Here is a 25365-nt window from a genome sequence, read left to right as displayed (position 1 = left end):
CCGGCTGGGCTAAGGTACCATGTGGCGACACCTTCGAACAGGATTTTTGAGTTAGCAAAGGTAAAGACTGTTTGCCTTTGGTGGAGTTCTTCGAGCCTTTCCAGTTAGAGGAAGACTACGGTGTTGTTTGGCTAGAGGGATGGAGTAAGTCTTCATGGGAGTACTCCTCCTGTCCTTTCCTGCCTACTTGTTGTGTAGCTGATGGCTCCGCCCCTTGAGGCAAGAGTTTGACGGTTTGTTGCACAGTGGGACAGGGGGATGGTGATTCTACCTTGACACTGGGCAATTTCACAACCTCAGAGCTGAACTTGAGGTCACATGTCTGCGTGACCATGTCCCTCATGGAGCGAACCTCATGGGCTGCACGCTCATCAAGATACACGGGACAATCCCAAGAGGAGGCAGCATGGCCGCCATTGCAGTTGATACAGCGGGGAGAAGTAGGCAGACAATCACCCTCGTGCGCATCCCTACCACAGATTACACATTTGGCAGGATGTCAACAAGATGTTCTAGTGTGGTTGAAATGATGACATTGGTAGCAGTGCATTGTGTTTGGAATGTACAGCCGGACTGTGATAATTTCATAGCCTGCTTTAATCTTGGATGACAGCACCACTCTATCAAAGGTGAGGAAAAGAGTGCGGGTGGGCATTAAGGAGGAATCTACCTGTTTCATTACACAATGGGTGGCAATGACACCCTGATCAAAGAGGTAAGATTGAATTTCTGCCTCGGTTAGACCACCGAGCAGCCTAGTGTCAATTACACCACGGGAAGAATTCAGAGTTCTATGGGCCATGACACGAACAGGGTACCCGTTAAGAAGTGTGGCAGCAAGCAGTTGTTGTGCTTGAGAATCAGAAGCAGTATCCAAAAGGAAAGTGTCATTCCATAAACAAGAGCAGGATTTCACAGGGCCAGCAATTGCATCAGCATCTTTCTGAATAATAAACGAATTTACTGTGGCGAAGAACTGACCATCTTCAGTACATGAGACCATGAGGAACTGTGGTGCAGCAGGAAGGGTCTTCGAATCACTAGCCTCATTACGTTTATGTTTCGTAGACGTTGATTGGGAAGATGATTGACTCATTGCAAGAAAATCCCCCATGATTGCCAGCATCTCCGAGAGCATGCTCCTTCCAATTGGGGCCTCCCTTCAACATGGGGGCGCACAAGCCTTAGGTGATTGTTCACACCTCCGGTCACACCTCCCAAACATCTGACAGAGGGACCAATCGGCAATTTGGGAAGGTTGCAGCTCAGGCAGTCACCCCTCCCTGGGCCTGGCCTATACCAAGTGGTATGTGTGAACCCTACCTGTCGATCCAGGCTGGGAATTGTGTGTTACCCAGTCACCTGTTATGCGTCAAATGCGTGGGCGCACACGGAGGAAGAAGAAAAAGAGGAACCTCAAACATCAAAGTGGAGGAACAACAGGAGAAGAGAAATGAAGAAAAGGGAGGGAGCAAAAAACAAAGGTGAGAATGTTCTTACGTCAGCGACAGACAATGCAGAACATTCCCAATAACAACCTAGACGTGTTCCCCAAGGGAGAGGAAAAAGAATATCAAGAGGATAGACATGCAGCACAGAAGGGAAAAAATGCCACAAAGGCTGGGGCCCCATGGAAGCCAAGGACGAACCCACCAAACAGTGGTGAGCCCATTGGGGGATTGTCAAGCATGAATGTTGCAATCAAAATGAGATATTTTGAGGTAGTACTTAATATCCCAAATTGCTTAAACAAAAATCAAACAATGAAAAATCCAGCATAGAATGTAACAATATTAAGAAAAGGAAAGTTGCTACTCACGATATAGGGAGGTGCTGAGTCACAGATAGGCACAACAAAAAGACTGACACAATATAAGCTTTCGGCCATCTGCGACTCAGCATCTCCACTATATAGTGAGTAGAAACTTTCCTTTTGATAACATGTTTAGAATTGCTTAAACAGCTATTGAGCTATTTATTTTCATTGCCTTGCGATTACAAATCCTATGTCACTGTCAGATCATGTGTGAATGAATAATGACATAAATAACTAAGAATATGATGTGGTTGTTGGAAGCAATCTACACACAACTCTGGCGATCTTTTTTTAAATAGTAAAGACCTATTTTGGTAACAGAAAACTGCCCCAGAAGAAGATTCCTTAACATAACAGCGAATGAAAGTAGCCAAAATACAAATATTTTGAGACACTGATGTCTCCAATTTTGGAAAAAAAAAACTGGTGGCAAATGTTGCTGAGCATTGTTACGGATTTGGAGGATGTGGTGTCTGTTAAGCCAGTTATGCCCATGGACACTGTGAATTTCAAACATTACAGTCTCTGTATCTGTTGGCTCTTACATGTAATAACAACCTCTGTAGACTGGGATCAAAATGGAATTGAATGTAATTTGTTTTGTTGAGGTTTACTGCTAGAGGGTATATTGTGAACCAGTTCAGAATATCTGCAAGTAACTGGTTGACATTAAACTCTAAGTCAGTGGGTGTTTCATTGTCTATAACAACGCTTGCATAATCTCCAAACATTGTGAAGCCACTTGCTTTATTGGACGACAGAGATATGTCACTATTGTATATAAGAAATAGCAGAGACTAAGGGCAAAACCTTGTGGGACCTCACAAATACTATTTCCCAAGCAGAATCTATAGTGCCTAGCTGCATATTCCTTCTATCTAACACTCTCTCTTGTCTGTCCTGTAGACAGGATTTTACCCAGATAACTTTTGCCCTCAGGTTCCATAGCGTTATGTTTCCTCTACAAGTATCTTATGATCAACACAGTTGAATGCCTTACAACAGGTCACAAAATATGCCACCAGGCAATGTCTTCTAATCAAGGCATTCCATCTGTAAGGATATGTTGAATACAGTCCAAAATCTGATCCAGTACTCAGTAAGCTGGTATTATTTTCACTAAATGACAGTACAGGACTATATCAAATGCCTTCCTGAAGTCAAGGAACGCATCAGTGTGAATGCTGATGTCTAAAACCCAGTGGACCTCATGGAGGAACAAAAGAAGCTGAGTTCTGCAATATTTATGTTTGATGAATCCATGTTGATTTTTATAGAGAAGATTTTTGTTCCTCAAAAACATCATAAAGCAGGAACATAAAACATGTTCCAGAATTCTACAAATGACTGATGTCAGTGATAGTTGCCTATAATTATCTGCATCGGTCCTACAATTCCTCTCAAAAAATGAGAATGACCTGTACCTGTTTCCTGTCACTAGGTACCCTCGATTGCTCCAGTGTCCTTCGATAAACTGCTGCCAGAAGGAAAACAAGTTCTTCCGCAGACACTCTGTAGAATCTCACAGGTATGCCATCGACCAGTGATTGACACGAGTGACTATATTATGTTATTCCAAAGTGAAACGGTTTTGGAAGACCAAATTCAATACTTCAGTCTTCTCTTTGTCATCTTCCGTTTTGGTATGGAGTGACTGAAGAGATCATTTTGATTCATTTACCGGTTTTAAGTAAGACCGAAACTCTTAGAGTTTGTAGTTAGATCAGTTAGTAAGATTTAGTTCCAAAGTCACTGAACATTTCTCTAATTGCTCTCCTTGTGCTCATTTTCACTTTGTTCAGTTTTAGTTTGTCAGATAGGTTTTGACTTTGAACCTTTTTATTTAATGACAATGGGTCTTGTCTGGAGCACACTTGTTTATCGTGTACTGAACTATGCTTTTGAATTTTATCCATTTGTACTCCCCAGCTTCATCCTCAGCACCGAATATTTGATGACGAATAATTAAATAATCTCCAACTTGTATTCTATCACTGCTATTAAGCAAAAATATTTTTGAAAAAAATTTTGAAATTTGTAGTAAGTTCTTATGGGACCAAACTGCTGAGGTTATCAGTCCCTAGGCTTACACACTACTCAATATAAGTTACGCCAACTCACACTAAGGACAACACCCACACCCATGCTCGAGGGAGGACCCTAACCTTCGATGGGGGGGAGTTGCGCGAACTGTTGCAAGGTGCCTCAGACCGCCGAGGCACCCTGTGCAGCCAAAAATATTTGTCTACCCTTCCTAATAGCCATTATAATGACCATAGTCATTGATGATATCACAGATTATGATCACCAAAGCCCTCCTCTATGTTAATTGATTCAAAAAGTTCAGGTCTGTTTCTTGCTATAAGGTCTACAACAGTGCCCTATGACATCCAGATCCTTCCCACCAACATCAGCTTTTCTGAAGTGCACTGAAGGAGGGGGGTGGGGGCTAACTCTCCCTGTGATATATCATATATCCTATGTTCCTGTAACCTTCCTGTCCTCAAACTTCGTTAGCCATTGTTCTTACTCATCTATCCCCTTTCCTATTCCCATTTCAGCACTACACAGCCCTCTGTTCCCCCCATGCACACAGTCTTTCTCTTCCCTCCTCTTCCGCTACCACTCCTCCTCTCTCCCACACCCTCCATCTAACCCCCCGCCTGCACCTAGTTGCCCTATCCTGTCTCCACCTCATTCCTAAATGCTCCCACTAGCAGCATTTTACTGTCCCCCACCTCTAAGCTGCTATCTCTCCCTCTCCCTGCCCCTGCCTTGACCTTATCCCCCACCTTTCCCATCACGCGCTGCAGCTCATAGTTTGGTTTCAGCTGCCAGAGACTGTGGTCATGTGCGTATAAGTTTTGTGTGTGTGTGTGTGTGTGTGTGTGTGTGTGTGTGTGTGTGTGTGTGTTGTCTATTTTTGACAAAGGCCTTGTTGGCTGAAAGCTCATTTTGTGACAGTCTTTTCATTGTGCCTATCTGCAACTCAGCATCTCCACTATATGGTGAGTAGCAACTACCCTTTTCACAATACTACTCAAAAATTTTCAGACAAGACATTCGGAATAATGTCGTATGAATTCCTGTCTCTGGCACCATTTCTGATTGCTCTCCCATTCTATAGCTGCCAGACTGAAGAATTTAAACAATGCCTATGCACACAAATTACAAAATTATGAACAATGATGTTGGCATTAGGAAACAGCAGTCAAAAGATTGTTCAACGTTTCATCCATCCACTTTTACACATTTACTCTGGAAGCCAGTGTATGCTGCATGACAGAGGATACCGTGTATCACTACTAGCCATTTCCTCTTTTGTTCCTGTGGCAAACAAAGAAAGAGAAAAATGACTGTCTATATGCCTCCACAAAACTCTAATTTCTCTGATCTTATCTTTGTGGTCATGAAAAGATCATCATCTTTCCTCCAAGGATCCCCATATGAGTTCATGAAACATCTGTGTAATACTCGCATGTTAATCAAGCCTACTAGTAACAAATCTAGCAGCCTGACTCTGAATTGCTTCGACGTCTTCCTTTAATCTGAGCTGGTGGTGATCCGAAACACTTGAGCATTTCTCTAGAATGACTTGCACTAGTATTTATACAGGGTCTCCTTTGCAGAAGACCCACATTTCCCTAAAATTCTGCGATTAAACCAAAGTCGGCCACTCATCTTCCCTAATGCTGTCTTTACATGCTCATTTCATTTTGTATCACTTGGCATCATTATAGATAGATATTTAATTGACATGACTATGTCAAGCAGCACACTACCAATGCTGTATTCAAACATTCTAGGATTGTTTTTCCAATTAATTTTTCTAAATTTAGAGCTAGCTGCCATTCATCACACCAATCAGAAATTTTGTCTAAGTCCTCTAGTATCCTCCTCCAGTTGCTCAACTTCAACACCTTCCCATGAACCACAACATCAGCAAACAGCCACAGGTTGCAGCTCACCCTGTCTGTCAGATCATTTATGTACATAGAAAATAAAGGCAGTTCTCTCAGACTTTCCTGGAGCACTCCTGACTACAGCATTGTCTCTGATGAACACTCATCGTCTAGAACAATGTACTGGGTTTATTACTTTGAGCCACTCATTTATCTGGGAACCTATTCCATATGTTTCTACCTTTGTTAACAATCTGTAGTGAGGCACTGTGCCAAATGCTTTCCAGAAATCTAGGAATAATTCTGTCTTACTGCCTAACAAAACAAATTATTTTATTTGAAAATGCAAGTAAAAGTGTGCATTTTTCTTCCATCAATTAAAAGCTAAAAAAATTCTGTCAAAAAATATTGTCAAACTGACATTTTAACATTTAATCCACTACTGTTCAGTAAGCTCTGCCTATGAATCTCTGGCACATTATTAACATCCCCATCCATTTTATTGGCACATTACATTTGTAGATTTTTGAATGTCTGCAAACCAAGTATCAAATCGCTCACTTTACACTCCTCACTCATCTCTCTGACACTTTATCACATGTTTGTACATAGGTACTGTATAATATTCTGTTAGTATGTAAAACAAGATAGGCTTTAGTAACAATATTTATGCATGCTGCTTAGGAATTGTAATTAACTCTTTTCAGTTTCATGTTTTAACACCTGTGACATTGGTGTATGATAGTTTTATGAAATATTAACATAATTGCACAAGCTTATTATAAGTATATACTGAGTGCTAGACTGAATAAATTACCTATTTCATATGCTTGATGTGGCACCAGGATACCAAAGACTATCTTTATCACTAAGAAACACAGTGTGCAGCCAAACTGTTAGCTTCACTGCTTTCAGTGCGGAAGGACCTGGGTTTGATTCCCAGTACCTCCTCAGATTTCAGAGGCAGTATCCATCTTTCCCATAGTCACATACACTTCTACAATTTTTCCCATTGGCCTCCTTTTGCATCCCATCCCTCTATTTCAATCCACTGTTGTCTAGTGGTCTCTCTGAACAACCAGTGGTTCCTTTAAATTAATGAATGATGCTGCACCTTCTTAATTTCCCACCTTTCTGCAATTTCTTCAATTCTAATCTGCAGTTCATAATTCATGAACTACGGGCAGAGTTCACGTCTGACACTGTAAATGTTTTACAGTTTAAAATCTGATTTCTAAATCTGTTTCACCATAACATAATCCGTCTGAAATATTCTGATGTCTCCAGGTCCGTTGTGCCACATTTGCTAATGTTGCCTATGCAGTCCATGAATCAATTCATCTTATTTTTGGCTATTTAACTTTGTGTGCTTTAACAGACAATGATAAATAAAAGGTATACTAAATTCTACATCAACTCTGGATCTGTTAGCTGACTAATTGTGCTTTTCCTTGTGCCTACTGCATAAGCAATTAGACCACAGAATTGTTTTATTATGCCACAATATGACACACTTTTGGCACTATTGCAAGAATTACTTCACAGCTGATGACTTCATCAGATTACTGACTATGGTCTGTATTATGTCGACCTTACTACAAATCAACAGGCAAGATGTGGAGTCAGCATTGCGTCAACTTGACCAGGCAATGCTACAGCCAGCAACAGCCAAACTATTGTCACTGAGGGCCTATTAACAGGTGCCCAGCCAACCACCAGGGAATCAAGTTGGTGGGCAAGGTACCTGGACAGCTGTCACACATCGTCCAATTGAGCTACCAGATCTACTGTATGCCCAGCAACCTCTGTGTTGCCACCACTAACCACCGCTAGTGCACCATCTCCAGTGTATGGGTTGCTGACTGCAGCGTAAATGGGTTGCTGACTGCAGCGTAAGTGAAGCCACGAAACTTTGGCTGCTAGCAGCCTCCACTTCTGCTAAACCAGTTCAAGCTGCACAAGGTATGGCATTTCATCAGCCCTGCCCAAGCACTACACAGATTCTTTGTTTGGGTGCCCCAACACAGCATTGCTTCTTGTAACCAAAGACAGAGATCTGACCACACCCGCAGGACATGGACATCTACCTGCCTCTGAAAAATGTATCCGAGAGGCACCATCGGTATATAAGTGAAAAAATTAATTCCATTTTAAGTGCAAATATTATGATAATTCTGTTGCTTGTTTCAAAAATTTTACCATGAACAGCTGTTTACTTTATGAATGGGCCTCCAATAATCATTCTGAAATGTTGCAAATCGCCTAGCTTCGTGAATTGCTGTTGATAGATGTATTGCATAGAAAGTGTCAACGCAAAGATCAACTTTTCTTCCAGAAATAATTTAATTTAAATGCTTTCTTCCAGGCTATCTACTTCTACATCAACTTACATAAAGTGCTTATGAGTTACAACCTGTGTCATGTAAAATTATATATTTGTTCTTTGGCCACTGCTACAAGTGGCTTTCACCGGGATATGCAACACTAAAGGAGCAACACACTGGTGCACGGTTATTCCCCTCCTCGAATCTTCCCCTCTTGTTCTTTGTGGACATAATATATTTAGTAGTTTGTTCACAGTATCACAATAAGGTGGTTTACAGTTTTTGCAGTTTCCACTTTATGGTACCAGTATCAAAAATTCAGTAGGCCCTCTTGGTCAGAGTTTGTAATAACAAGTTCCTCTGTTGTGGATGGTGGTGATGGGAGATGGCATGCAGGTATCTTTCAGTACTGGAGACCTGTGCACTTGTGTGTTCAGATCCCATCGCTATGTTACCCATCTATTTATAAAAAATTTCCTTTCCGCTTGAAAAAAACGTGCCCATAAACAGAATCCCTCAAGGTTACTTACATCAGGAGCAGCGCCACACGTTCACATCTCTTCCACTGTAACACTAGTAAGCAGCAGCATAATGTCAAAACTAACTGTGAGGTTCGGGGGCAATACGGATTGTTGCTTTAGGAATGTGATGAAGTGGGCTGAATTCTTTATCAGTTGTGGCCTATTGCCCACCAGGTGCTGCAAATTTTTTGTTAGGTACTTCACCAGGCTGTATGTTGGGAAATTAAACGTGTTTATTGAAAGTTTTAATGGATAAGTCTCTCTACAAATTTCAGGTCAAGTTGTAAAGTGCTGAATTAGTCTATGGATCTGTCAAAAATAAGTTCTATTTACAGAAAGTCTGCATCTTCCTGATACCCTTAGCTGTATGTTCTCCTTCAAGTTCCTCACAGAAGCAAATGCAGACTAAGTGCTGGATTTTGCTGTCACGATCCATTGTGTCTCCAATGCCACTGGCAGCCCTTCATGAGGAAGTGTACAGTCAGCAGTAGATGGTACACTTGGGCGCACAGTCCACAGGAAGACCACCAGCTCTTACAGTCCTCTGCTTGCAGTGACCCACCGCCCCAACAACAGGGAAATTTTCTATTACGTATGCTGACCACAAGACGCATACCAAGTCTGGGATGGAACCCGTAATAAAGTCAAAATTGCAGAAGCTGTGTACCACCTTCAGAGCTAAAGGACACTGGGGAAAAAAGGAGAGAGAGAGAAGTGTATCCAAAAAGAGACATATGATACAGGGACAATAAGGTGGAACAACCACACACACCACTTCCACCAGTTGTGCAGGCAGTCACAGACCTATTGGGAAAATTATTCACATAGTGGACATTAAAACAAAGTAATGGAACAATAATACAATTATAATCATCCTGACGAATAGCAAAAATGCAGATAAAGTGCACAGAAGGTACATAAATACTGACAGCATCACACATCAGTCGTGGATGAGGAGCAAACTGAATGTGGCTAACATATACAGCTTGAAATGTCTGGCACACTAGCTTGACAGCCACTAACACCCAAAAGGTTGACACTGGATGCAATCAAGATAAAGAAAGCAGGCCACTAAACTGAAGCTGGTAACCTTAACCACAAGTGATCATGTTGGCTATCAACATAGCTGGCACACAGGTATAATGTGCTTGCAAGGGTATTCCATCATCCCAGACACCTACAGAAGGAACACAATATGCTGACAGATTCTAAACCCCACAACAGACACTGAGGGAGTAGCACCACATCCCGAAACCAACTCTTCTGATTTGTCAACTTGGGCCAATATAAGATGCTACCAGACTTAAATTGACGTTGCATCAGTAGTATCACACACCCTGATAAACACCACTTTCACCAGTGGCCAAAATACTGGTGCATCTTTTTGCACTAAACACACACTGCAATTAGGAATGACATATAAACTGCCTCTAGCTGTGAAAGTTTACAAAATTCCACATTTCCACATGGTTAACCTCAAAACTGATGATTTTGTCTACCTACTTTCCTTTAAATATTACTTTCTGAAACTGCACACATTTTATGACTATTTACAAACACATAACAATCATCTATACCAAAACACTGAAGACAGAGTCAAATTAATGCAACATATGGCAAAGGAAAACAATACACTTAGTAAGAAAGAAACATCGTAACAAAGAAATCAATTAATCGTGTTTGCATAAGCCACTAGCTAACAGAAAAATTAGTTACTTTATGTCAAAGAAAACAGTACAGAAAACTGAAGAGTACAGTTACTACCTCTTCTAGTGGTATATGTTACTTACATTCTGCACATTAAATGGAGATTTACTTGATGATTTGCTACTGACAAATTGTTGCTTACAAACTCAGCGAATAAGAGTACAATGCAGATAACAGAAACATGGGTGCCCATACAATATTTTGGAAGGGCGGGGCGGGGCGGGGAGGGGGGTTGCGGTTAAGCTGGGGGCGGGGTTAGACCTGGTGGTATGGTATATGTTTCATATTTTGGAAGGTGACTGGCTACTTGGAAATAGCCATAAAAAGTTTAATTCCAAACCCCGTTAAAAATCTGCTGTGGTGGTGGTGGTGGTGGTGGCAGGGGGGGCGGGGGGGGAGGGAGGGGAGGATCTCCTGCCACAGGGTATGGGCACCCCTGAACAGAAAGTCACAAAGTTAAAATAAATATTGTGAACAGTAAGGGGGAATCTCCTCTATCCTGCCTGCACATGAATTTAATAATTGAAGGATAAAAGATGAATCTCCCTTTGTGTGTGCGCATGTGTGTGTGGCAGGGAGGGGGAGTGTGGGGAGGGGGGCACACACTTTTTCGATATATCAGTGCCTCAACTATTTGGTATTCGGTGAGTTATTGCCTTTATTCCCTAAATTATTTATGTTCAACCAAGGACGTTACACGTATATGAACTTCATTGTTTATTGAGTTTTGTTGTTATTCTTTCCTGCATACATTATTCACAATTTCTGTGATATGTACAAAGGCCCCTTGCATGATCTGAATGCAGATCTATTTACCTCTTGGTGGAAGTACACTGTGTACTACCATTATCCAAATCAGAATATAATCTGTGAGACAAATTATTGTTATAGACAGGTTGGTCGACCAAGTACCAATGTTACCAGATGTGGTGTAGACATGTCAGTCTTTATGGCTCGTGTCACCTGGCAGCAATAGCGAAATATGCAACAACACACAGATTCTATCTGTATGCATCAATTTACTAGCATTTACTAGTTCTAACAAATAAAATTGAAAAGGTGCAAGGAACTATTCAATATGTAGTATGCTAAAATACCGTTAAAGTCATTTGCTGCCACTTCTCAAATGACAAGCAACTACGTTTGTAATATTGCAGACTTCAGCAGTCTTTGTTTGCATTGTTAAACATTTTCACTATTAACTATCAACAAATGAATGTATTAGTATATTAATCTGACAAAAAGTACATCTAGTGTCATGATCTGTCAGCAACACCCTCTCCTTTTAAATTCTTGAATGTGTTGTACTTCAAGGTAAAATTGCACTCATATCACTGTCGGCATCTGATCATGACTCACTTTCTTTGACATTCTTTGAAATATCACTGTCCCATTTCTGTCTTCAAAATGATCATCTTTCTGTATCAATACAAAAAGTTTCAAAAGTGCCAGATATTCCTTTCTCGTATAATAGCTACATATATGTACGATGATAAATGGTGTCTTCTTGGAAATATTCCAAGGCTACCATGTGCTGCTTCTCAGCCTCATTTTTTCCAGGTGTCTGCAGCTTAGCTGTGACTGTCTCATCAATCTATACTGATCTGTTCTCTTCCTACTGTTATAATAGTGTTTTTGATGGTTTTCAAAAATGTTGCAGTCCTCTTTACGAGCTGAGCAACAGCAAATGAAGCTCTCCATTCTTCTTTGACATGAGCAACAGGAAATAATAAGCTCTCCATCCTTCTTTTCATTCAAGTACTCCCACACCAAACACAGAAATTCACTGTCTAGGCTCTGTAGCACACTTTCTTCCACCATTTCACTTCACATGCTTGCACCAATTGCACATCGTCACAGTTTGAGATGAAATAGTAGTGAAAAAATACTAAAAACATCAAACATGGAATAAAGTAACACACAGATTTCTATTTAAACAAAGTGAAACAATGACATCAGTTACACACAAGAAACACAGTAACCACGTTTAACACGAGTGCATGCGTTTGTTTCACAAGAAGCCAACATAGCTCATGCTGCCTGCTTGAGCACCTCTCATTTCTGGCTGGCTCCTGCTGTCACTAGGCAATGAAATGACACTACTGAGCTGTCAGTACCAAAGATTAATCTCGTAGAATACAACAAAGGCTAAAAATGAGTGTCAGTAGATATCCAGGTAAGTTTAACGTTATCACAGCCACCATTCCAAATGGGTCATCACCAATGCTGCAAGTCTCAATAGCAACCTAAATCTTGTGGACGGGGCAACACAGGTCCTAGTTCCTGAATACAGTTACCACTTTTGCAAAATAAAAAAATTTAAAAAAAAATGCCTAGAACTGCAAGTACAGCTGACTAATCTGAGAGAAGTCAAGAACTGCACTGAAGAATCCGAGACAAATGAGGTCACTAACAATGGCTACCATTCTTAACCGTGTTTATATACTGATGAAAGGATGGGTAGCTCCACATTCATACTAAATAAGCAGACGTGACGGGGAAAAAAGCATTATTAAGGTTGAGGGCGCAGAGAAAATGTGTTGATGGTAACAAAGAATTAATAAGAAAAGCAACTCATCTACTGCAGAAATCACAGACTAGAACTGCACTGCAGTACACATGACAATGCAAACAACTTTTCTATACAGCAACGGCTGGTAAAGCTACTTACTAGAGGTTACACTTAATTATCCTGCATGAATGCAACCTTATATTAATGAGTAATCATTCTATAAATACAAAGTATTTTACCATTTATGATGTGTGTGGGTAAAACTGGAACCAGGGATGTGGTAATCAGAACTTCTTCCTTTACTGAAAAAAGAACAGATACGTTCATACTGTATAACATGGAGAACAAAAGGGCTTACAGTAAAATGCTACTATAAAACCACATCAGTTTCTGTACACTTAGAGGCACATACAAAGGAAAACTATATGAAATAAAAGGAAAGCACAAGGGTGAGGGTGTGCCTTCTGTTCAGTCATTTAAAAATTTATCTTCTTTCTGTTTAAACAAGCATTATTTTGTCTCAGTATAAAATTATCTGTTTGATTTCAGAACCAGAACCTAAAAATTCAAAGTCCACATTATAGTCAACCCTTTAACTGCATTCTGACTTTAGCAGTCAAATCCACTATCCATTTGTACCAGTGCTGAATGCCAACATTAACATCAGACCTTTTCCCCTTAGTCATGCCTGACAAGGTGAGCTATATACTGAGCACTGATGTTAGATAAAATAATAATACAATATTTTTATGATAGCATGTATGGGTAGAACATCAGGGGATACATGAACAGACTGTTTCATTTTAATAACCAAATACAGTTTATGCAAGTCAGACCTTATGTAAGTGAGTTGAGATATTACAAGGAAATCAAAGGCTAAACTTAACATATTGTGAGCTTAAGTAAGCTCTTAGCTGGAGGAAGACAGGCTAAGGAACTGGACACAGAATTTCAAGGGAACGATTCTGGTATTCATTACAAGCAATGAACCAAACAGTCCATCAAAATTTGAATGAATCTGAATAGATTTGAATTTTCTGAGTACACTTGAATAATCCAGTATTATGAAGTTCAACAATGGCTTGATAATTTACCAAAAGAGGAAAAACTCTGATAACATCAATAGTTTAGACCAGTGCCAGGTTTTTACAACCAGTTATCTAATCAGAGAAGAATTAGCATGACAAAAGGGCAGAAGAGGAGGTGGAATAGGAAGAAATGCAGTAGGATGTCACACACAACACAAAAGAGTAAAATATTCTAAGATATCACTATCACTGTTTATATATATATTGTTTATGATAATTGAAACTGTAAGAAGATATTTGTTATTTTCAATAGGATAGAGAATACAGAGGAATTGTGGCATGTTATTTAGTGCTCCCTGCTGTGCCATGCAATACTATTAGCTGCCATATTTTATTTGGTCATAAAGCATTTGTTTTGAAATGCCACACAATTCATGTTTGGTTTCACTAGGTGTTGTCTTCCTGTAGTATACTTGACTGGCAGGGTGGGTGAGGTTGTAATATACCTGATCTGAGAGTCAGAGTTTTGGTATTTTAAAAAGATAACACAAAGTTTATGTATTTCACTTATGTCAAATATAAATGAAAGTTAACTATTCACAACAAATAATTTATATAAACTGAACTTTTTCTATAGCTCTTTTTCTGAACTTTCATTCTCTTTCCAAATTTCTCTTTCATATGCTTTACAACTTGCTAAATGTGTAGACTGAATGACATCAGATAGATGTGCGACAACTCTGTCTCAACCAATGCTTCCCAACCATGTTCTTTGACTCTTCTAACTGTAGACTGGTATCTGTACAAGTTGTACATAACAATCCCTGCCACCTTGAAAATAGTGTATTCCAGTCAACATTGTCAAAACTTTCTCTTAAGTCTATAAACATAAGTTTGCCTTTCTTCAAGCCAACTTCTGAAATAATTCATAGAATCACTATTTCCTGGTGTGTTACCACATTTCTCTGGGTCCCAAACTGATGATCCCTGTGGTCACAAACTTTGTCCATTTCTTTGTAAATAATTCCTGCCAATATTTTGCAACAATGAATTATTAAACTGTTCCTTTTTATTACAATTAAACTGACACATTGGCAGTTTTCACATCTGTCATCACCTGACTCCTTTGGTATTAGAATTACTACATTATTACATTATTTGACTGCTTCCCCAGCCAAACAGAAGCACACAGAAGGACACAGGTTCAATTTCCAGTATCTTTCCAGATTTTTCCTGAGGCAGAAGGGTATAGAATAAATTCCACTGAGCCTCATAAGGCCAAAGGAGGAGCTGCTTCAATAAAGAAGCACCATCGACATCATCAGGATGTACCTAGTGGCAATAATGGCTGGAGGCATTGAACAAATGTGGATCAGATGTCAGACAATCATAGATCGCTCTTCACACTGCCTTATAGGCAGCAGTCACGCAGTCAGAATAAGCCTAAGACCTGATCTGTGAGTGGTGTTTACAAATTTACAATCTTACATTATTACTCAATTCTTAGGGTATTTTGCCTATCTCATATCTCACACACAAGGAAGAACAGCTCGGTTTGTCTTACATTATTCCAATGATGTTAGTAATTCTGGGAGAATGTCACCTAGTCCACATGCCAGATTTCAACTTAGGTCTTTGAGTGTTCTGCCAAGTTCTTCTCACAGTATCATATCTCCCATCTCATCTCTAATTACTTGCCCTTCCCATTTTGTATTATTCACTTCAAATGTATTTCCTCTGAATATACCTTCCTCCTTCCACCTTTAAGCCTTTCCTCTTCCTGTCTGTTACAGCGTAAAGTGGTGGAACGACAGTCACAAAAAAGAGAGCAGAGAGGGATGTGAAGAAGACATCAATCAATTGCACACTGACCAAACCCTCACTAGGATGACAACGCGACAGCAGCATCCTCTATGCGAAGAGGACATAAGCGCTGTGATGACTGGTCACAGTCCACTTCTACAGTAGCATCAAGGTTAGGCGCATCAAGACCAGCGACTTAAGAATTGGATATACTGAAGAGATTTTTTGAGTCCTCTTTGCATAGAGGTCGCTGCCATCGCATTGTCATCCTAGAGAGGTGTCAGTCAGCGTGCAATTGGCTGATGTCTTCTTCACAGCCCTCTCTGCTCTCTCATTTCTGACTGACGTTTCAGCACTTGACTTTATGCAGTAACAGACAGGAAGGCTGAAAGGTGGAAGGAGGAAGGTGTACTCAGAGGAAATACAATGGAAGAGAATTACAAAATGGGAGGGGCAAGTAATTAATTTCTTCTCAGCAAATACAGAAATAAAAACCTCATATAAAATGAAAACAAAAAATCTAAGGATAAAAAAGTAAAATAACAAAAGACAGAAAGCAAGCACCTATGCACTAAAACAAGTTGGCTGCTTTCAGTCATAAGCACAGAATGTCATAATCATACATCCTGAAATCAGAATAAGCATATGCTGTGGACCAACTTAAAAAGGCAACATGAAGGCATCACATATAAGGAGCATTTTTTTTCAAAACTTAATAAATACAAAAAAGTAAATTTTTGAGGGTACGAATTTTTAAATATCACACTGAAATACCAATTACATAAATGAGATAATTTGACACTTGTACAGCTTTTGTAGGCAAAATTCTGATTGTGCATTTGACTTTTCTAAAATTTTCATAAAAATGATAAATGTAACACTTCTAAAGCCTTATGGTGGGCATTCTATGTCTCACAGAGAATTTAAATCAAATAATTTACGTATACAATGATGATGTGTGCATGTACAAAGTTACATAGATATCTGATCGTGTCTCACTGGTGCATCACTTTTTTTATCAGTCAGTGTATCTATTTGTATTGTTGTGGTCAGAGTAGAGGGACAAAGTTTCCAAGTTTTTTCAAAAGTCGATAAATCCAAAGATGGAAATTAGAAGTTTTGTTAACACATTCAAATTGATTTTTTAAATAATTCTTTTAATTACAAAGAAAGCTATTTTATTTTGCATAGAAATACAATAACATATTTCAGTATAACACTTTATTGACATATTTTTCCACAAATGCTTGATAATTAGGAGTGCAATATAACAACAAACACTATTGAACTACAGCACAAAATACTGACTACAACAATACTAAAATGGAAATCTATTTATCACTTTCAACAACGTCCCTATAAAACTTCTCCCCCTTCTGGCACATAAAAATGCCTCAAAGTTTTAGAAAATACTTTTACTTTTGTTAGTTGCCTATGTGGTAATTTTGTAAGGTGGCTGCTTTCCTTATTTCCTGGTTGCAATTTCTGGGTTTCCTTATTTCCACCTCTACAGGACTTCCGTTATAAGTATCCGATACTGACAAAAATACCGTTTCACATGCTATCACTCACTGAACAGTTACTTTAAAATGCTTTCCATGAATAAGGAAATAATGCACCAGTATATTAAATTTTCTGCTTTCTTTCATGAAGGCTATTAGTGTGCACATGATAAATGTATTTTTATTTTGACTGGCACATCCAATAGAACAGAGGCTACTTGGTTACATACTTTCAGTCCTTCTGCTCCATGCCACAAAAAGCAATCCTTTCCTCTGTGCTCAGGAATGGGTCACGATCCACAAATTGTATAGCCAAAAGCAGGAGAGCAGTACTCCATGAACCCCTCAGGTGGTCAATGAGGCCAAAAGGCCCTACCTTACAGGCACAAATGGAAACTACCTTCATGGGCAAAACTTATCATCAGGTCAGCCAATTTAGTGTCACCTGCTAGCACCAGAGATTAGTGTGTCAGAAAGATTAAGATGCCACCTCAAAGCAGCCACATTAGGAATGTCTACGAGTACGTGGGCCACTGACACATGGGCTCAGCATTGGCACACTTGACGCCAAGGTTTCGGTCAACTGTACCCGGCCACTACAAGGATTGCCATATTGTGCACCTAGCACATTGTAATGTGCCTGGCACCCGAGAACAGATAATGGACTCCCTGCAACATTCTGTGTCAACCTGCACAATTGATCAGAGAATAGCAGCATGCAGACTAGGAAATTAACATCCCACATGTAGGCTGCCATTACCACCTCAACAAAAACAGCTGCGTTTGGAGCTGTGCTATTACTGGGAAGCACGGACTGCTGACGAACCGAGTCGCATTGCGTTCAGTGACGGTTTTGTGTTTCTGCACTAACCCATACAATCATCACTGGTGAATGTGGTGGTGACCTGGGGAGAGGTGCCACTCTTCCAATGTTTTGGACAGACACAGTGGTGTCACTCCTGGTATGATTTCAGGTCACGGCTGGTAGGGATTGACAAACTCTGGCAGTATGTCACAGACATTTTGTGACCTCATGTGCTACTTTTCATGTGACAGTACAGTGGTGCCATTCTTAAACAGAACAATACCAGTCAACACATGGCACGTTTCTCTACAAACTGTCTGCACTATGCTGAGGTACTCCTATGCCCAGAAAGTTCATCAGATCTGTTCACGAAGTACACGTGTGAGGACCAACTCGGTTGTTAACTTTGTCCCAGTGCCAGTATCTGGCGTATCAATGACGAGTTATAACAGTTGTGGGCCAACTTGCCTCAGGAGAGGATACAGCGGCTGTGTAACACCCTTCCCAAACAAATCAGGGCATGCACTCAGGCCAGAAGGATAGCAATGTCATACTGCCAAATTCTTTGACTCGATTTTGTAATCACCGAAATAACGTCACATATCATCTCACCCTGTGAAGTTTCACTTTGTTTCCCCATCCCACCTGGGTTCTTCACTTTTTTTGTCACATTGCATGCATTCAGGCACAAACAGCAGTATCAACAGTCATTCTTCTGTGATACCATGCACAAATGAAATAGAATTGTTGAAAAATGATAATGCTATGCTGCACATCCTCTGATACACCATATGTGCTGACTTGAGGAATATACATGTAGGAATCATTTTGAGCCACAGTGCTCCGCAGCTTTCAAGAGTTTCTGGAACAACACCTTACTTCAAGGAACACTTATCAGCTGTGTTCTAAACATTACTTTTCAACCATTTCCGGGGTTATTCGACCATCATACAAATTGACAGAGGGTAAAATAAAGATGAACAATTAATCAGTTGCAAAATTTTGTCTTTACAACTTCTCAAGAAACCCTTAAAAGTATTTGTGTAGAACTTACAAAACATATTATCTACGTGATTTGGACTTTTGTTATGTAACTGATCTGGCATAATAAGTACACATCATGATTTGAAAACATTTGCCCATCTGATAAGCAGGGTGAAGAAAAATTCACACACTCGGACTTCTCAGAGCAATTCCTCACATACTAGCAATACAAAAAAGTATTCACAAAATTTTGATCTGCGCATATTTCCGGCAGCATATGGATGTTAAGGACTGCCAATTTGGCAACACTGTAATCACATGTGTGGTAACTACCTCTGTCATCAGGTAGGAGTAGTGCCGCACATTTGGTGCAGCAGATAGCATTTTGGGTTGACATGCAGGAGGTCGAAGGCTCACTTCTGGGTCGAGACATATTTGTTTTTATTTGCTACATGCAGTCTGTGTGGTACAGTATCTGGTGTCTTAATCGTCAAACAGCAACTATAGTGGTCTTCTACGAAACGTTTGCACTTACTTACTGCAAACGCAGAAATGGAGGTACAATTGTTTTCATTCGTCATCTTTTAAAGAAGCCTTTTGTACGTCGTGGATGCAAATTGTTTTACACCGCTACATCTACTACATTCCAAACCTGTTTTCCTTAAAGCCTCCCTCAATGGTCCCACTCATTAGTACGAACTATTACTCTTGCTACGTTCAGGTCCATTACATTTTGTTAGGGCCTTACATCAACAGTAGGGCTAGCAACTTGCTTTGCAAATAATTTCCAAACTTTGTTACCATTTGTATGCATTATGTCTTTTACCATTGAGTCTGTTAAGTGCATGCTGTTTAGTAACTATCCCCATGCATTACTATTATTATTATTATTATTATTATTATTATTATTATTATTGTTATTATTGACGGAAACATCACATTCATCACCATTACGAAACAGTGTAATTCAGAAAGAAACAGTGGTGAGATGAATCACACAGAATAAAAGCCATAAGAGAGGTGATGCACCTTAAGTGGAACAGCCCGCTGTGACTAATCACGTGTTTATACTGTAATTGCTGTTCACTGGACAGGTACTAATTGCCAATGGAGTAATATGCATGTGACAGACTCCATGTACATTCGCCTACACACATTGTTTTCTCTTCTTGTGTTATTCTAAAACAGTATGGCAGATGTACGGCATATACAAACAATGATTATATGGATATGGTTCTGGTCTTTGGTGCATCTGATAACTGGGCTGGTGTTACCACTCGTGAATATGCTGCTAGATATCCAGGTTGACGTCATCCAGATAAAAATGTTTTATTGTCATCTGGAGCTTCACCTTTGAGAGACAGGTTCTCTCCTTCCACCATTGTGTGACAGACATGCGTCCATGGACTCACCATACTCCAGCTACTGAGGAAGCGATTCTGGAGGTTATACGACAAGAACTCCAGCAGAGTACATGTAGCAAGGCAAGGTAGCCATGTGTCTCACAACACATGATCGTTGACATGCTGCACAAGCTTGGGCTGCACCCCTATCATTATTCTTTAACGCAGCTCCTGCAGACTGCCGTCTGCGAATGCAATTCTGTGCATGATTCCAACAACAACAGGAGGCCAATGACGACTTCATAAAAACTGTAATATGATCAGATGAAGCAGTGTTCACCCACGAGGGTGTCTTCAAGATGCACAATGCCCAGCATTGGTGTGACGTTAACACACGTCACCCATGATCGTGGACATCAAGTTTGCTTTGGCATCAATGTCCTGGCTGGGATACTGCGAGAAAGAACTTTGGGTCCCTACTTTTTGCCTTACTAGTGGACTGCGTAAAGATATCATGCACTCATCTCAAACTATTTGCCTGATGCACTGGAAGAAATGCTTCTTATGTTTCACAGAGGTTGCATCTCCACACTTTGTAATTAATGTGTGACAGTATTTAGGCAGAACATTTTCAAGCAATGTTTCAGATGAAGAGGCCAAGTTGTATGGCCTTTGCATTCACCTGACCTAAACTCCCTGGTTTTCTTCCTACGCGATCACTTAAAGGAGCATATGTATTTCACTTCGCCGACCACATGTGGAAGAACTCACAATGCATGTTCATGCTGCTCTTGTATCTGTGGACGCAGTTATGCTGAAAAGAGTCAAGAACCATATGACCCAGCTTCTGTAAAGTTTGGAAAGTGGGAGACGAGGCACTGGCGGAATTAAGGCTGTGAGGACGGGGTGTGAGTCGCGCTTGGGTAGCTCAGTCGGTAGAGCACTTGCCCGCGAAAGGCAAAGGTCCTGAGTTCGAGTCTCGGTCCGGCACACAGTTTTAATATGCCAGGAAGTTTCATATTCTTTTGTAAATGTCATGCAGTCATCAATACAAAAATTATTATTGTCACTGGTTGATAATGTGTTACATCTGAGTGGATGTACTGCATATAATATTAATGACTAGTAGATTTGAGTTATTTAACGGTTCCATCATCTTTAGCATCTCAAAATTGTTATTGATTTTGTAGTTGTTCTGTCCTATGAGAGTTAATTTGTTTCAATTGTCCATTTCTGACTTGTCTGACCACATTTTTGTTATGTTCACCATCACAAAACACTGTGCTATGCAAACGTCAGATACATGTGGCTTAAGAAACATTGTATAGCAGGATGAAATTGGCAAATAAAAACAAATATGCCTCAACCCAAAATTGACCCCTCGACCTCCTGCTTGCTAACCCAAAATGCTATCCACTGCACCAACTCCAGAGCACTACTCCCATATGCTGTCAGAGGGAGTTACTGTACATGTGAGTACAGTCTTACCAGATTGCCAACCTTTAGTATTCATTTACTACTATCCAAGTGCACGAATTTTTCTTCTCACTGTATATGTAAATGTTTGTATTTTGTACTGTGCAATGTTTTCAGTTCATGACGTATAGGAAACACAAAATGAATCTAAAATTAATATTTTTGACTGAACTGAGAGGTGTTCAACGAAATAAGATGTAGTTTGTGACAGATACAGAACATAGCACAGAGAAAGTAAATACTGTATTTAACAGTAACTACTACAGCACTATAACACATTGTATTTTAGCCATTAAGACTGACAGTTGATGGGCATAAAATACTAGCAGCTCAAAGTATTCCAGTTTTTACCAGGAAGATGAGCAATCAAGAAATATTGACTGGGTCATCATTGATTCTGTGCGCTCTGCGTCCATGCTGGTTCAGTTCATTCTACTGGTAATATAATTTGTTTGGCCAGTAGGCTGGTGTTTGAGTGTTTGGGGCACAGGAGGGGGGGGGGGGCATTTGTGCAAAAATCAGTATCTCTCATATACATATAACATGATTTCATTCTATAATCTTGCGATGTCCAACACATTACACTGACTATGCACCATTTTATAATGCTGGCAACAGACCCGCAAGAAAAGAAAACAGGACGTGTTCAGGCACAATTGCACCAAATATGAATAATTAGATTACTAGTCACCCTACAACTGCTTACAGAGTTTGACAATTGCTTATTTCTAAGACAAAGACTTTTCCATCTGCCAGCATGGCATCACAGTGTCAGATCTCTTCAAAATAGCTAATAGCTTACCTGTAATTTCTCCATTTCTCAAAATGTCTTCCAAAATCATTCTTTCCTGTGACCTTCTTGCTTCTGACGTTACGATAGCCATTCTGCAAGTGTGACAAAGAATTAACTAGTATCCTCTAGGAGAATAAGTTGTAATGACATAGAGGGGACAACAAAAGAAACACAACTCTAAAGCTATTGATGTTCTTTCACATGGCACAGAATAGCATGCACACAAAAACAGTCAGATGAAAATGAATAGCAGAAGAAGAAGAAACTGTTCTGCATCTATACTTCTTTGACAGCATTTTGCTGCTAAGGAACACAGTGGGGGCGGGGGGGGGGGGGGCACAAGTACAGTAACAAAAAATAAAATATGATTTCTGACAGAGGACATTCAGTTTGTACATATATCTACATCCAACATCAGTATCACATGTTAGTAGCTGTGCTTGTCACACAGATTGGCACTTTAAATGCTGGGCGAGAACATTTTTGTCACCGATAAGCGGTTGCCAAGGGAACCAGAAGTCGAAACACAAAATTTCTAACTAAGAGACTGTACACCTAGGTCCTGTGATTATGCCAAACCTCTCTGCAATGTTTCACAAAAAAAGAGGACATGTGACACTGTTGATGTGAATTATTACCATCAGTATGCTGTAGGTGTGACTCCACTAGAGTAGGTTATGTGCAGTCACTATTATTTCAACCTCTTATTTTATCCATTTTGGTTGGAGAACACCCCAGTTGTTTTCATAAATCACACTCTAGCAATTACTGCTACCAGACACAAGTTTTCTTGAAATGATTTTGTTATACCATTACTAATTTCAGGCACGAGCCCATCGTCAAATGGTAACATTTGTGTCCTAAAATGTAACAATATCTTTGTGATGCATTGTTTAAAAAAGACTGTACATTTGTGCCCAAAAATTTAACACAGTTTTTTGTGATGACATAGTTTTACACTTATATATGCTGTATACATTGTACTTCCATCCTGAAAAGCCCTCCTTTGCATATTACAGGACAGAGGTTTGACTTTTTTTCCAATACAGACTGGTCAATGATCTGATCTAAAAACAAGATGACAGATACATTGTTGTCCACCATCTTGCTTTCAGTTCAGTTCATCGATCAGGGCTACGACACAAATGTAAAAGAAGTCAACACAACCATCTGACAATGGGCTCAGGCCCAAAACTAGTAGCGTGGCTGGTTGGAGTGTTTCTCACAGTGTAATTTCAGTGTCCACCTTACTTTTATTTACTTCATCAACCACTTATACACAAACATAACACAATATTGCTCAAGGACTCACACAGACATTCACAAAGCACCATACCACATTTTGACACACAGGTCAGAGAAAGGCAATGGCGAACCGTCTTGCACTCACCAAGAGAACAATACGGAAGTTCCATGTTGTTGTCATGTACAGTGATAACAGTCAGCTTCAGTCACCTAATCAGGTCCAATCTATTTATAGAAGTAGTACCTCATGATTTATGGGGACATGTTACAGTCTAACAAAATGAGATATTCACTGACATTTGAATAACATGTATGGTTATATGCACACAAAAATTTAAGAACTCCAGCAGAGTCCAAAATAAAGTAAAACAGAAATGAGTCAAACTATATATTACTTAATAGCACCATTCTGCTAGTTATGTCTATGGTATATGTTGATCATTTCTCAATGATTTTCATGTTAGTACATATTTGCTACTGGCTTTGTTACTATTAAAGTATAAATTGATGCTGCCAGAAAGGCAACATTTTTAGTGTTACATGAAGAAGACTATTATAGCCACTGAAAAGCATATGCTTTGTATCATCATGGAGGTCTCATTTGTTCATCAGCAATGCACTAAAAGTTAGTAAGAAGATACATCACTGCGTAGGTTGATTCACTGTTGCCGCAGAAATTAGACTGATTTATGAAGAAGCTATTGCTTCCACACAAAATGTGAAGAGTCTAATATTTTGGAGTTACAGCTACTGTAACTTGCTTTTGAAACAAGTTGAGAGAATCTAAGTTTTGAAATGTAGCCTGTGAAGTTAATTAATTAAATTATTAATTAATTAAAGCAATTCCTACATCAGAAATGAGACAGAAGTAGCTTTTCACAAATTACATACATAACACGAGCTTAAGGTTGAGGTTGGAAACACTATGAACATGAATGTACCCAAAAAGCTCAGGTTCTAATGAATTTAAACTCATAATGGAGAAACATAAAATGTAAAAGGATCACAAACTAAGTATTGAGTACAAATCTGTTCCTTACCTGCACAATGAACTTGAAATGACTCCAAAAGCTGTTCAAAAGTTGAACTCTTTGGTGATGACAAGTACACAAATTGGTCTAGAACAAGGGCAGTGCTAACCAGGGCACTTTTCATCTACAGTAACGCATGTTAGCAAATTCTTCGTTACCTGTAACCAGTAGTAAAACAACTTTAGAAAACTACTGAGAGGGGGGAAAACAAAAGGTTCTGGGTTTTGAGTGTCGATGCGGATATTCCTCACAGGTTATTTGTGGTTACATTAGGTCATGAAAGGCTGTCTTAAATTAATGCCACCACAGCTTCAATATGTTTTTCTATTTCTTGGAATGAAAATTTTTGTGACAGGGTGATATGTAGAGCAGCCCAGGGTCTAGATTGGAAAAGCCAACATATGTGATGCCATGAGGAAATGTTCAACAACTACTATGATGACAGTTCCTGGATTCATCTGAAAAACTGAAGGTGGCATATCAAGCTGCAGTTTAAATTTTAGCTGCTTCATATTTAATTCTCTTGATGCAGTGATGAAAGTGTACACTGTTTATTTACCCGTACTCCTTTCT

General features: G+C 39.6%; 1 protein-coding gene across 9 annotated transcripts in view; it reads right to left on the bottom strand.

Annotated features, from left to right (window-relative positions):
- Window positions 1-25365, bottom strand: part of LOC126456778 (zinc finger protein OZF-like) — a 181276-nt gene that overhangs the window by 115347 nt on the left and 40564 nt on the right. For 7 of the 9 annotated variants that reach the window (XM_050092556.1, XM_050092549.1, XM_050092548.1 and 4 more), the window contains 2 exons: window positions 22526-22608; window positions 13022-13084 (listed from right to left, as the gene is read on the bottom strand). In XM_050092556.1, coding sequence (XP_049948513.1) covers window positions 13022-13084; window positions 22526-22608 — 146 coding nt within the window. Of the gene's footprint in view, window positions 1-13021; window positions 13085-22525; window positions 22609-24801; window positions 24951-25365 lie in introns of all 9 variants that reach the window. The other 2 variants (XM_050092557.1, XM_050092554.1) reach the window with 1 other exon arrangement.

The sequence above is a fragment of the Schistocerca serialis genome, chromosome 2 (genome assembly GCF_023864345.2).
Source record: "Schistocerca serialis cubense isolate TAMUIC-IGC-003099 chromosome 2, iqSchSeri2.2, whole genome shotgun sequence".
NCBI lineage: Eukaryota > Metazoa > Arthropoda > Insecta > Orthoptera > Acrididae > Schistocerca > Schistocerca serialis.
The sequence above is the reverse complement of the archived record's forward strand: the minus strand, read 5'-3'. Positions and strand labels throughout refer to the sequence as shown.